Genomic DNA, 13,487 nt, shown 5'->3' with positions numbered 1-13,487 from the left:
TACTCCTTTTTCTGAACTTCTTTTAAATGAAGCCACTACAGTCGAACTAGGAAATCCTGTATTTCAACATGTAGCCTACCCCTTGGTAAAAGCAATGTACGGGCCATTTGCTGCTCTTCATTCTAGGTGATTAAATAAGTAATTTCAGGAAAGAAAAGAAAATACGTGTGCGCACGCGCGTGCGTGCGTGCGTGCGTGCGTGCGTGCGTGCGTGCTTCTGTGCGTGTGTGTGTGTCGTGTGTGTGTGTGTGCGTGTGTGTGTGAGTTGTGTGGCGGGTGAATGCATTGAATACACTCTTTGTTTGAGTGATTTGTTTATTATGTCTTATTAGTATTAGGTTGCATTAATTGGACTGCATGATTATAGTGTATTACAAATTATTGCATGAGAATTACTAAAACTAAGAAAACTTTTCTACGCCACAGTGATTCAAAATTAGTTCTTGTAACAACTTTATAACCTGTGTATCACAAAGAAATAAATTATTTAATAACTGACCTCCATGTCCCTCGGAACACCGGTCGCACTTGGGCCCCGCCCAGCCCTCCTTGCAGGCGCAGGTCCCCGTGCGCTGGTCGCAGGCGTCGGCCAGCGTCCCTGGGCCGCACGCGCAGGCCACGCACCCACCGCTCGACCTCGGCCAGCCCTCTGAGCCAAACCAATAGCCTTCCTATGAAAATAAACAGGAATCTTACGATAATTTACCATTACTTAATAAATGTCAAGTAGATGAAACATCTACATAAATGGAGGTTTTCTACATTCGTTCTGTCTAATCGCCAAAAACTACGGCAGAGGGAAAATCCCACCTGGCACTGATCGCAGCGTGCGCCCTCGCTGTGCGGCGGGCACACGAGGCAGAGCCCCGAGTCGCGCTGGCACGGCGCGCCGGCGCAGGCGCAGGCGGTGCACTGGCTGCCCGGCGTCGTGGGCGAGCCCCAGTAGCCGAAGTCGCAGCTGGAAAGGGATCGCTTCTTAGCTTCTGGCTTGACTCTTTTATCACTTCTACTTGAACAGAAAACTAGAGAAATGCTCACTTATATACATAGAAATCACATATATTCACTTTTGATCGACTTCAAAAAATTAAGAGATTCTCAATTACTTTTCTTTTGTATTTTTCTGTATGTTACGCGATAGCTCCGGCGAACCGATTTTGAATATTCTTTTTTTGTTTGAAGAAAATATTCCACCTCTAAGGGTGGCAAACTAGGGGATGAATTCGGTTTCGCACTTTCCGGTAACCGATTTCAATAAAATTTGGCAAATAGATGTAATTCCACGAATTTTTGAGGTCGGTTTTTTTTTATAAAAAAGTTATATTAAACTTTAGTATATGTTAAAGTTATATTTAATATTTAACTTTTTTGCACAATACAACATAGTAGAAATGGTGGACTTAATGCTGTAAAGCCTTCTCTGCCGACTACAAAAGAAGAAAGAAAAGAAAACTATAGGTCCGTGCTATACTTAAGACAAAAAGTCTTGTAACTTTTCTAAAGTTTTCTTAAATAATCGATTGGGGACGTTATTCTATTCATATTCCACAAAATTAATTTCAAATTCCTGTACGTGTATTTCAAAATAACACGCAACAGCACTCACTGTTCGCAATGGTCCCCGGTGTACCCGTCTGGGCATTGAGTACAGACGTAGTCGTCGCCCTGCGCGTCGGCCAACGCGCAGTTCGGGCTGAAGTTGTTTGACGCCAGGAACAGAGGGCAAGCGCAGGGCTTACACGCGCCCTGCGTTAAAAAAATAATCAATGTCAATGAAGCGAGTGACAAAACAAGGTATCGACCACGAATTGATAGCAAAATAAAGTTTCGTAAAAAGTAACAAGTTAAGGAAGAATGTGGTTTATAGTTTTAGCAAAAATTGTAATCGTGAATTATGATTTTTGTGTACAAATAAATATTAAGCAAATTGGATATACCGTCACGGGATTGCCGTAGTGCCCTGGCAGGCATCGCTCGCAATGTGGACCTGTGGTGTTGTCCCGACACAGCCCGCACGGCCCGTCCACTGAAACAAAGAATTAGTAACTCTTTCATACCATTTCACCATCTGTCGTAGCGGAAGTTCTAATATTAGCCCCAAATGCGACAGATTGTCCATAAAGATAAAGATAAAGATAAATATCGTTTTATTTATGGAAGTAGGTACAATAAGTTCATCAGATCAGTTCAATAAATTAACAGTGCTACTACAACCAGTTTCGTTGAAACATACAAATATAATTAGTGGTGGTCGCATAATGTACAAAATATTATAATTAAAAACTGTCAAAAACTAGTAAACATACAAAGAAAAAATATAATGAAAATTAGTAAAAATTAACAATGTCAAAAATAAAGCGAAAATCATGTTAATGTCAAACTTACATAATTTACATTTCTAAGCCTCCATAAAATATATAGAGCGTACGTACCAGTGTCACATTCGGCGTGTCCGTTGCACGCACACGGCACGCACTCGAAGGCGGGCAAGGCGCCGCTGGCGTGCGACACCCGCGCGTGGCTGCGCGCGCACGCCTGGCAGTGCGCGCCGCTGTAGCCCGGCGGACACGCGCACTGCTCGCGCGCCCCGTCCGCAGCCGGACGCAGCTCGATGCGTTCGAGGCGCACCTGAGAAAAAGAATGATATGAATGTTATTAGACTATTCTTTGCTACAGCCTCCAGAGGTCCCAGGTTCGATTCCCGTACCATGAGAAATATTTGTATGGCCTACATATATTTCTCGCGTGTGTTTGGGTGTAATTTGTGGTCGTCTAGTATGTGTGTGTCCATGGCACCCGCGACACAGAGTTTCCCTAGTGCGGGGCTATGTTGAGTGTGTGCGTTATATACTATAATTACAGTACTGCCTAATTTTGCTTGCAACAACTTAAGGGCACAAAAACTCCATATTCAGCTTCTCCTGAAAAATTTAACAAAATTCACCATATTTAGCTTCGACTGAAAATTATAAATAATAAATAACGCACACACTCAACATAGCCCCGCACTAGGGAAACCCTGTGTCACAGTTGCCGTGGTCACACACATAGACAACCACAAATTACACCCAAACTCACGAGAGAAATAATTGTACGCCATACAAATATTTCTCGTAACCGTTCGGCCACGGAGGCAGTTAATAAAATTACTTGAACACAAGAGTAATGGAGTAGCCTTTATCGTTAATATTAATTAATTTTTATAAATTATTATGTCAAATTTTGTACAAATTCACTTAAAGAAATAATAAAGAGTTGAGCAGATACATACATATAAATATTATTACAAATGTGAAAATAAACGTGTACTATAAGAAATATACCGATATTCCAACTAAACGTAAACTCAAATATCCGTAATTCCGATAACCGATTTATAATAAAACCGTTACGCTTTCGAGTAATTTTGATGCTTTTCACAAAGAAAAAATGAGCTTTTGTTTTGTAATATTCCTAAAAAAATTCATTTGACATTATGGAAATTCGAGCTAACGTTATTTCGGGCAAATGTATTTTCTGACTTCTGATAGGTAACCCCAAGCCGTAAAACGAGTACAACAATATATGTCACCACGCCCATCACCAGAACCATTACCACTCAAAACCGAAACGCAGTCATTCATCATCATCATTCATATCAGTGTACATGCTTCCGCTGCTAAACATAAGCCCTCGAAGCCGACTCTTTCGTGCAGAAAATTGGTATCATCCAAACATTGTTCCATATGCACCTCGGCAAAGAGATATTCTTGAACCATGACAATTAGAAACCGAAATAATACAATGTGATAATATAGATTACGGAAGAAGGATTATTTAAAGTAGTTAAAATTGTTTTCTCACCTCATCCTGATCCCCGTGGAAATGCGCTCTTATCAATACCGCCTGCAGATCTCTCAACACATCCATTAGTTGCGCGCGAGAAGCGAGTGTCAGCTCATCCCCAACTTTCCACCAATCGCCTTCGACCAACGGGACTATCACTTCTGTTTCTCCTGGAGTTTCGTAGCTCTTGTTGCTGTAGACTATATTTGTGCCGTCTGAAATACAATAGAAATTCTCCTTTTTTGTCATGCTCCAACTAAGTGAACCATAAGGTGTAATATTGTTGATTAAGCAGCTCTGGGCCATAACAAAACCGTAAGAATTAAATACTCCTGGTAAATGAATCTATATAATACATCTCAATGTTCCCACACACTTTTCCTCTGATCGCTCATGGCGGCTCAAAAACGTAATCTGACATGTATTGCATTAACCATAATGTATTATTTACTTCGGCGGTTTTCCTGTTTTAAATTTTCTGGTGTCTACTTTCGATAGCGCAAAAAGATAAAACGCAGCCGTTTTGTTCAAAAACACATTACACATCAATCCCAGTCAGTTTGCTCTACAATGGTGTCCCATAAGGGATAGGATTGTCTTACTCTGGTATTAATAGTGTTACGCTTACTAAATTTTTAAAACTAATTTTCAAGTGCTTAGTCAAGTTTTTCTTCAGACTAGATAAAGTCAAATTGTGCATACCGGCTGCAGTTAGCACTACATCAGGCGCAGTAGTAGGGTTGCCCCCTGTATCTCCGCGCACGATGCTCCAGAATGTCTTCACGACAATCTCGTTACCGTATAGCGAGAGGTGTTCACCGTTCAGCGTTTTCGTCAGCCAATAGAACGACTTCCAGCCTTCTACCTAGAACAACCACAAATATTCAATTACAACTATATTTATATAGAAATGGAAGCCCAATTTCAATAAAATTTCACATATTTTATTAATGTCAGGACTGTCTTTGACTCTCTTAATAGTTAAGGAGAGATCTAATTCCAAGATTAAATTTAGGTTTTGGTTTGTAATAATAATAAAGTCATTTATTATCTCAACCTGTACAAAATATAAGTAAATGATCGAACATAGAGCTAAGACATGGGAGAAGTGACCCAAATTAAATCCTGTGCTACGGCACTCCTGGCTCCCTCTCTCATTATAATACAGGCAGTAAACAATAATATAGTTATTTGATACAAAATGAAATATAATGAAAACTGTTATTTATTACCTCAAGTCATAAACAGGAGGTAAATATGTAGATTTTGTCAACCCGTGACCATGGAGCGTGCAACCGTTCCGAAATATCGGGAAAATAAAAAGAAGTCATACCGTGGTAAGAAATCTGATATTAGTGATAATCATTTAGGAGGTAAATAATTGAAACTTATACGAGTCACGGGAGGAAAAGCGGCACAAATTGTTTTGCAAGATCAAATAATATTTCAGGTATTTACTATTAAGTTCTCACAAAAAACTAATTTTTTAATAAGAAAACATCTAACTCTGCCATTGACTTACAATTATATGGACGTCGGGTCCGCGCTAAAAAGTGTCCGCACTTGTAAGGCGCTAAAATCGTATACAGAGCGCCAAACTCCGCTTTAGTCTTCATTTGTTCTACTGACAGCGCGATACTGCGATGACATTACAATTTAAATTTCAAATAGGTTGACTTGGGACATTTTTTTCGTGGTTTTTGTATTAGACCCGTCGTCCATTTATTTGTAAGTCAATGAACTCTGCACATAATTTTTATATGGAGATTGTTCCCTTTAAGTTCGGTTTTCAACTGAAGCCCTACAGTAATTAAAATCAAATTTATCCCAAAACTTGAAATATGTCCTGCGGTTTATCGACATGCCGCGGCGCTTGCCGCCCCGTCAGGCACCATCAGGCTCTTGTCAACTTCGGATCTGTGTCAAATTTTCTCTGCAATTTTCTGCGCGGGAGGTGTGGGTACCCACCCACACCTCGCTTCTTAAAATCTAGGCTAGCGTTCGAATACCTCGCTTTAAGCATAAACTCTTTATATGTTGTGTTGTTAAAAAATAATCTTACCTCGTAACTAACAAGATAGAGGTTACCCTGGTCATCAGTGGACGGCTCGAGTGTCTCCCTGCCATCAACGTCCGTCACCAGCCAGCCCTCGTTCAGCGGTAGTACCATCTGGTCTCCACACAAGCAAATATTACTATTTTCAAACTATTTAACAGTTGAACCAATAACTCAAAAAGACTGCTAATTGCGATACAAGACAGAACTGTCGAGTATTTTCAAGCACACACTCATAGCCCCGTACTAGGGAAACCCTGTATAGTGGGTCCCATGAACACAACATAGACTACCACGAATGACATCTAAGCTCACGAGAGAAACCGTGGTTGTCAATTTGGCAACACAACCGTACGGAAACAGCTGAATTTAATACCGAATTTAGTACCTAGTGATATACCAGATGTCGCGACGAGTGGCTATTTTTGTTACTAATTTGTTTTACATCGACAAAGCTACTCTAATTTCTAGTAATTACAAACAAATTAACTAGATAGCGCTTATTGAATAGATTTCTATGGATAGTGCCGGCTATTCTTTTATTTTGTTTATGATTAGCGCCATCTACCCATATTAGTTTGTAGCACACAATGCCATCTGTTTTTACGTTGCAAAAGTTGGTGAAATTTGGAGTTTCTATCGACAGCTATAGTCTACGAAAGCATCTGTTGAAAGCGAGGCTAAAGACCCAAGAGCCAAGCTTACTCGACATTATACCGAAGATTTCCCGGACGTCAGCCTGTATGAGATTAGTGTGTCTCTCCAATAACTCAAGGACAACAAAGCGGCGGTCGATGATGGAATCACTACAGAACTTCTGAGAGCGGGCAGCAAGCCGATACTTAAAATCCTCCAGAAGCTTTTCAAAAAGGGTGATAAAACACTCTTGAAGAACTATCGGCCAATCTGGCTTCTGAGTCATATCTATAAGTTGTTTTCGAGAATTATCACGAATCGTCTCGCTCACAGGTTTGACAATTTCCAATCTCCCGAACAAGCCAGTTTCCGAAAGGGTTTTTGTACCATAGACCACATCCACAAGCTGCGACAGGTTATACAGAAGACCGAGGAGTGCAATCGGCCACTTTGCTAAGCGTTTGTGGACTATGAGAAGGCCTTTGATTCGATTGAGACCTGGGTGGTGCTGCAGTCTCTTCAAAGAGGCTAAATCGAGTATAGGTATATCGAGGTATTAAGGTACTTATACAAAAACGCGACTATGTCAGTCCGATTACAGGATCAGAGCTCTATCCTATCCAACTGCAACGAAGCGTGAGACATGGAGATGTGATATCTCCGAAATTGTTCACTACTGCGTTGGAGGATATTTTCAAGCTTCTGGACTGGAAAGGACTTGGCATCAACATCAACGGCGAGTATCTAACACATCTTCGATTTGCCGATGATATAGTTCCTATGGCTGAGACCTTGGGAGACCTGAACACAATGCTCGAAGATCTCAGTAGTGGTTCCCAAAGAGTGGGTCTTAAGATGAACATGGACAAGACCGAGATCATGTCTAATGCCCATGTTGTACCCGCTCCAGTTAAAACTGGGAGCACTACACTCGAAGTTGTTGACCATTACGTATACCTGGGACAGACAGTCCAGTTAGGTAAGTCCAACTTTGAGAAAGAGATCTCTCGTCGAATCCAGCTCGGATGGGCAGCGTTCGGGAAACTACAAAAAAATCTTCGCGTTCAAAATACCTCAATGTCTCAAGACGAAAATCTTTGACCAGTGTATGTTGCCAGTGATCACATATGAATCAGAAACCTGGTCCCTCACAATGGACCTCATACGAAGGCTCAAGGTCACTCAGCGGGCAACGGAGAGAGCGATGCTCGGTATTTCCCTAAGTGATAGAATCAGAAATTAGAAAACAAGTAGAACTAAGGTAACCGACATAGCTCGAAGAATTGCTCAGCTGAAGTGGCAGTGGGCGGGGCACATAGGAGAACCGATGGGTGTTGGGGCGGAAAGGTTCTCCAATGGCGACCGCGCACCGGATGACCCTCAGTGGGTAGGGCCCCACCATGTGTACCGACGGTCTGGTAAAGAGATAGTTGGGGGAGGCCTATGCCCAGCAGTGGGCATGTAGTGGGCGTCTTATGGCTGAATGATGATCAAGACTAAGTTCTCCAAAAAAGAAGCGACGATATTGCAGCGGTATAAGGTTTACTTTCGTTTGTTGAAACAAAAAAATATTACGATAAATAGAAATTTTTTTATTTATTAAAATTTAATAAAATAAGACTTAACGATGATGTGAATGTCACCATAGTTAATGTTACAAGTGCGACTATCATTCCAAAGTAGCAAAATAACGCATTTATCTACGATTTTCAAGGTTTTGCCCTAAATTATTGACAGAGAGTGGAACATCGCGTACAGTTGGCATACGTGTCACGAAAACTAAGCACTTCTATTGTATTTATTGTTCTGTGGTAATAACAATATTGTGAAATCTTCAATGTAATGTTTTCGTATATGGAGCCATCTATCTTTGTAAATGAACGACTTACAGCAGCGGCCATGTCGTCATCGTCGGCGATCGCGGCACAGGAGTCGGTGATATACGAGCAATAGCACCTTCGACAGCCCTCCCGCAGCGTCGCGCTCAGCCCGAAGTGGCCGGCGGCGCACGCGTCGCACCGCTCGCCCACCACATTCGCCTGCAAATTCACCACACAATGATACCAACGTCATTAGCAGATCTCAAACACCTACGGCATTGCCACCAAGCCTCGACAAAGCTTGATAGAGCTTTACCGCAAAGCTGAAAATATTCGAGCGTGTTGACGGGCCTTTTCTAATGATTAATGTGACTAATGTGACCATAAATTAGCAATGTACATCATCAAAAAAGAAGTTTATCTAATCCAAATTAAAAAACAAATAAATAAATAAAATTTATTGACTCAACCTTAGAATAATAACGCATAGAATGATAGTTTCATATCAAACGAACTGTCACAAGTGAGGCAAAAATCAAATTCATATAGGCTAGTTTTAGTAGTAGGTTAATTTCCGGTTTTAGTGAATATTTATATAAAAATACAAGTTGAAGCGCGTTACTTCCTTGTGGAATGTGATGTTAGTATCTGTTTTATGTTTGTCTGATGTATTTTTACACTCATTTACCGCACATTTCGTCATTTTTAGCTAAAATTCTGGAGCTATTCGCGGTGCAAGTTGACCTTGAGCACTGAAGGTCCGCCCGCTCGTGTAGGCCCTATGGGCGCGCTTCAATTTGCCTCACTTAGCGTGTGCGGACTAGGTTTCTATGCGTTATTATTCTAAGGACTCAACCTTAAATATCATTGTTAATGAATTTCTTTTAAATATGAAAATACTTGTGTCAGAAGTCAGTGCTCGTCCAAACCGATACAGTTATTATAGATTAAGTGGTGATCTAATTATGTAGGATAAATAAAAATAAATAATATACATATATGTGTGTGTGTGTGTGTGTGTGTGTGTTTGTGTAGGTCAGGATTTTTTTGTTGTTGTTGTAGCGGACTATATCAATGGGTTAAAGGGTGAGTGGTAACAACGAGTGAGCAAAGCCTTATTGGAAAACACGCATAGTTTTCAAAGCAAAACAGCAAACAAAAATCAGAAAAGGCGTCAAAAACAATCATATTTAAATTTACACATTCTTGGATTTTAGAAAATTATTTACAGAAATATTATTTTTAGAAAACAATTTAAAATTGCTTACATTTCAAGTTCTTAGGTTTTCGCGAATGTTACACATAGGATATGAAATTACTCTCACGGATCGCGTATATTTGTTTTTTTTTTTTCAAACAAACCAACATTTCGGGCGCTTTACAGGACCGATGGTCACGGGTGACTGCGACGGTAAGATCATCAACGAGTTATGTCTAATATTAATGCAAACCTCCTTATTTTTCACTTTAGTTACAAAAGTCATTAAATAAGTACCTTATTTTTAATTTTCCAAAGAACACTCCAATTTACGCTACATAAAAATGAATATTAGACAACATCAGTGATGATGAATATCAGACCAACGTATGGGACGTTGGTCTGATCCCAAAGTAAGCAGCTAAAACACTTGTGTAAAGGAAATAGGAAACAACGACGTTACCACAAACACCCAGACCCGCGCCAATGTAGAAAAGTTAGTTTTTCTACACTAACAAGGCCGGGGATCATACCCGGAATCTTAGAACGTCATAGGCAAAAGATTGGATGACAGGAAGCTCAAACTAGATTAGACTTGTGGCATGAGTCTCCTGGCCTCCAACACCTCATTACATTACTAATACTAGATTTTAATTGATGATCGATGATATAGGAATGACTAAAATAAAAATAAAAAAAAAATAAAACAAAAATTAAAAAATTAATTGAAAGTTAATAAATACTAAAATCCAAAAAGAAACAGCATATTTATGTATGTGACTCAGGTGGTATGTGTGCGTGTGAGTGTTTGTGTACATGTTTTTGAGTGTGGGGTGTAACCTATCACAAGCTTGAAAATTTTTTGTCCGCAATAACGTTTATTCGAATTTTCATTACACCGAAAACCGAATTATAACGAAACAGTTGTTCTTTCAGAATATGTTGAATGTTTATCGCAAAGACATGATTAGGTTCGGCTAGGTTACGTTAAGTTGTACTCCGGAATAATCCGGAGTATGGCCCTCTACGGCTCACCCATCTGGGTAGAAGCTCTCACAGCTCAACTCAAGCCTTTCCTGCGGAGGCCGCAGAGGGTTATAGTGGTGGGGGGTACCGCACGGTATCGTGGACGGCCGCCACACTTCTCGCGGGTGATCCCCCCTGGGAACTTCTGGCGGAAGTGCTCGCGGAAGTGCACCGATACCGTGTAACCATGCGAAGCAGAGGAGAAAGCCCTGATGCTGAAGAAACAAGGCGGATCAGGGCAGCGGGCCGCGCCGCGTTATTCTGAAGATGGGGGGAGGACTTGGAGTCCCCAATCGCTGGCTCAGTGACCGTGGAGGCCATCCGCCCCCAGCTAGTCCGCTGGGTTAACCGGCGATACGGGACACTGTCCTTTTTTGATTGATTGAGATTGGTGCAGGTGCTCACCGGACATGGATGCTTTGGTGAGGCATAGAAGACGTAGGTCGGGGAGGCGAAGGAGACAGTACGCCCACCTTCTTCCCCCGCCGTAGATTGGGGTCAGAGAACCCCTTCCATCAAGACTAAGAGTGCCCGGGACACCCTCCAAAGGACTGGGCCCGCTCTATGCGGGCCATTCGCCGAGACGCCCCAGTAGTATGCGCAAGCGGACCCTGTTTCGTCTATCTATGGCGGTGGAGTTAACCGCTGGGTTTTAGTGGCTATACGGGACTACCGCCCGGGAGTCCCACATAACCGCTCGATGCTCCTCCGAGTCGAACGGTATGCGTAACGCATTTCCCAGCGACAAAAAAGAGGTTAGGTTAAGTTAGGTTTACAAGAAAAACATTTTCCTCTCAAAATTACTTTCGAGGTTATGCAAATTCGAGCAATCGTTATTTCTGGAAAATGTCATTTCGGACTACTCATAGGCAACCGTATGAGGGTGCGTGTACGGGTGCGTGTACGCGTGCATGTGTATGTATATGTGTTGTATTGTAATGTAGAGTGTAAGTGATTCCATAAGTCTTAGTGTTGACGAGAATACACGCGTTCTACCGACGAACATACGACACGACAATGTGGATGCAACAAGTACGATTTTGGTGACACCGCGCCAATAGCAAATATACAATATTCACAAGAGTTCAACTGAAATGGTGAACAGATCGCTCCACAGAAGAGTCATCTTATAAGAACATTAAAAAAAATTTGGTGCCATCCTGTATTTCTATCCTATCTTCAAACTCACCTTACATTCACAATCGTCATCACATATTCTCTCCGGGTCCGTAATCCCCCTCGGATCACACTTGCACACCGGCGTGGTGACCACTTCGCAACCAGGGAAGATACCAAACGGGTTTTCGCACATGTCGCATAACGGGCCAGTGTACCCAGGACGACATGTGCAGGAGACGTGACGGTGCTTTTTGTCCCATGTGCAGGAGCCTAGAAATATGGAACACTTGTAAAAGTTTCACTACAAAATCTGTATGTTATTTATAATAATAACGCACACAGCCAATGTAGCCCCGCACTAGGGAAACCCTACGTCGCGGGTGCCATGGACACATACATAGACAACCACAAATTATACTCAAACTCACGACTGAAATAAATGTAGGCCAAACAAATATCATAGGGAATCGAAACTGGGGCCTCTGCGTGGCAGTCTGGTAACTGTTCAGCCGTAGAGACAGTTTTTATGGTTTTTAATTAGAAATAAACCATAGAGTTTGTGTTGAATTCACTGAACTCTAGTTCCTGATAAAAACTCTTTAGGTTTCATAGAGATTCATAAGTTTCATACAGATGGCGCTACACCAAAATAGCCATTTAAACCCAACCTGCATACAGAAAATCTGTTTCTCAGTTGGTAAAAATGGTAGGCCACAGTGAGGCAACAGACACTGGTTCGAGTTTAGTCGAATTGAAGAAATTTTTCTTTGTGTTTGTTCGATACGTCAATAATATATCATCTGTATGATATTATAACACAGAATTTACTATCTCGTATATTACATTTTTATTGAGCAAGTGGATTCCGCTACAAGAAGTATAGAGCTATCCTAATTATATGACGCAATTTTATATCAAGTTGTTGTCATTTAACACTTTGAATTTCTAATGTAGCGGAATCATTTAATCGTGACTATGACACGAGTAAGAAATGTTTTAAGAAACATTTTCCTGGTTGGGTTGTTTCTAGACCTAGTTCTGTAAAGTATGCTCAGCAATATATACCGTTGGAACCCTCGTGGTCGCAGTTGCAGGGCTGGCAAGGACCGTCTGGTGTAGGGCTGTAATATCCAATCAAACATTTGTCGCACAATGGCCCTGCGCGATTCTCCTGGAACCATTCAATACAGAGAAATCAATCAAGTTAAATTTTCCAAATGCAATGAGTACCTATTAAAAAGACATGGTAAAACTAAAGCCAAGCTATTGGGCAATAACGAAGCGCTCATTGTATACTCACAGTGCAATTGACGCATAGTATAGCGCCTGTGTCATCGTAAGCGCAGGCGCCTCGTTCGGCGCACGCGCAGTTATCCCCATCATCAGGAAGCTGGTCGCAGCCGCGCTGCGCCGACCACGGGGAGCCGTTGCAGCAGCGCTGGCAGTGTGAACCACAAGTGCCGTGTAAGCATTCGCATCTTGCTGCCTGAAAAAAAAATGCCAGAAATACCATTTATAAAAATAAAAAACGAAAAACAATATTAAAAATACATTAAGAACATAACAACATCTACATTGAAAGTACGTCAGTTGGCCTACCTCAGAAGTAACTTCGCAATGTCTTGCGTGACCGTGACATATGCATCTGGTAGCCAATGTCAGCTCGCGCATTGTATAGTACTGCTGCGCGGGAAGCGCCGCATGCGCAGCTCGGAAAGACACGCGAACACGACGCGCCGGTACACCCTCACCCATGCCGACGTGCATCTGCCGGAGTAAAGAGATTTTTTGAGACAACGCCCTGTCA

General features: G+C 41.6%; 1 protein-coding gene across 1 annotated transcript in view; it reads right to left on the bottom strand.

Annotated features, from left to right (window-relative positions):
• LOC113232514 (laminin subunit alpha-1-like) overlaps positions 1–13,487 on the bottom strand; it is a 232,049-nt gene that overhangs the window by 119,684 nt on the left and 98,878 nt on the right. Inside the window, exons 5-17 of the mRNA XM_026467268.1 lie at positions 13,280–13,447; positions 12,981–13,166; positions 12,746–12,851; positions 11,751–11,950; positions 8,407–8,556; positions 5,888–5,995; positions 4,528–4,690; positions 3,844–4,040; positions 2,433–2,628; positions 1,938–2,026; positions 1,607–1,746; positions 811–958; positions 500–671 (exon numbers count right to left, since the gene is read on the bottom strand). Of these exons, the coding sequence (XP_026323053.1) occupies positions 500–671; positions 811–958; positions 1,607–1,746; positions 1,938–2,026; positions 2,433–2,628; positions 3,844–4,040; positions 4,528–4,690; positions 5,888–5,995; positions 8,407–8,556; positions 11,751–11,950; positions 12,746–12,851; positions 12,981–13,166; positions 13,280–13,447 (2,023 nt within the window). The remainder of the gene's footprint in view (positions 1–499; positions 672–810; positions 959–1,606; positions 1,747–1,937; positions 2,027–2,432; positions 2,629–3,843; positions 4,041–4,527; positions 4,691–5,887; positions 5,996–8,406; positions 8,557–11,750; positions 11,951–12,745; positions 12,852–12,980; positions 13,167–13,279; positions 13,448–13,487) is intronic.

The sequence above is a fragment of the Hyposmocoma kahamanoa genome, unplaced genomic scaffold, assembly GCF_003589595.1.
Source record: "Hyposmocoma kahamanoa isolate Upper Pololo Valley unplaced genomic scaffold, ASM358959v1 102, whole genome shotgun sequence".
In the NCBI taxonomy this organism is placed as follows: Eukaryota; Metazoa; Arthropoda; class Insecta; order Lepidoptera; family Cosmopterigidae; genus Hyposmocoma; species Hyposmocoma kahamanoa.
Note: the sequence above shows the minus strand (reverse complement) of the source record. Positions and strands in the feature narration are given on the sequence as shown.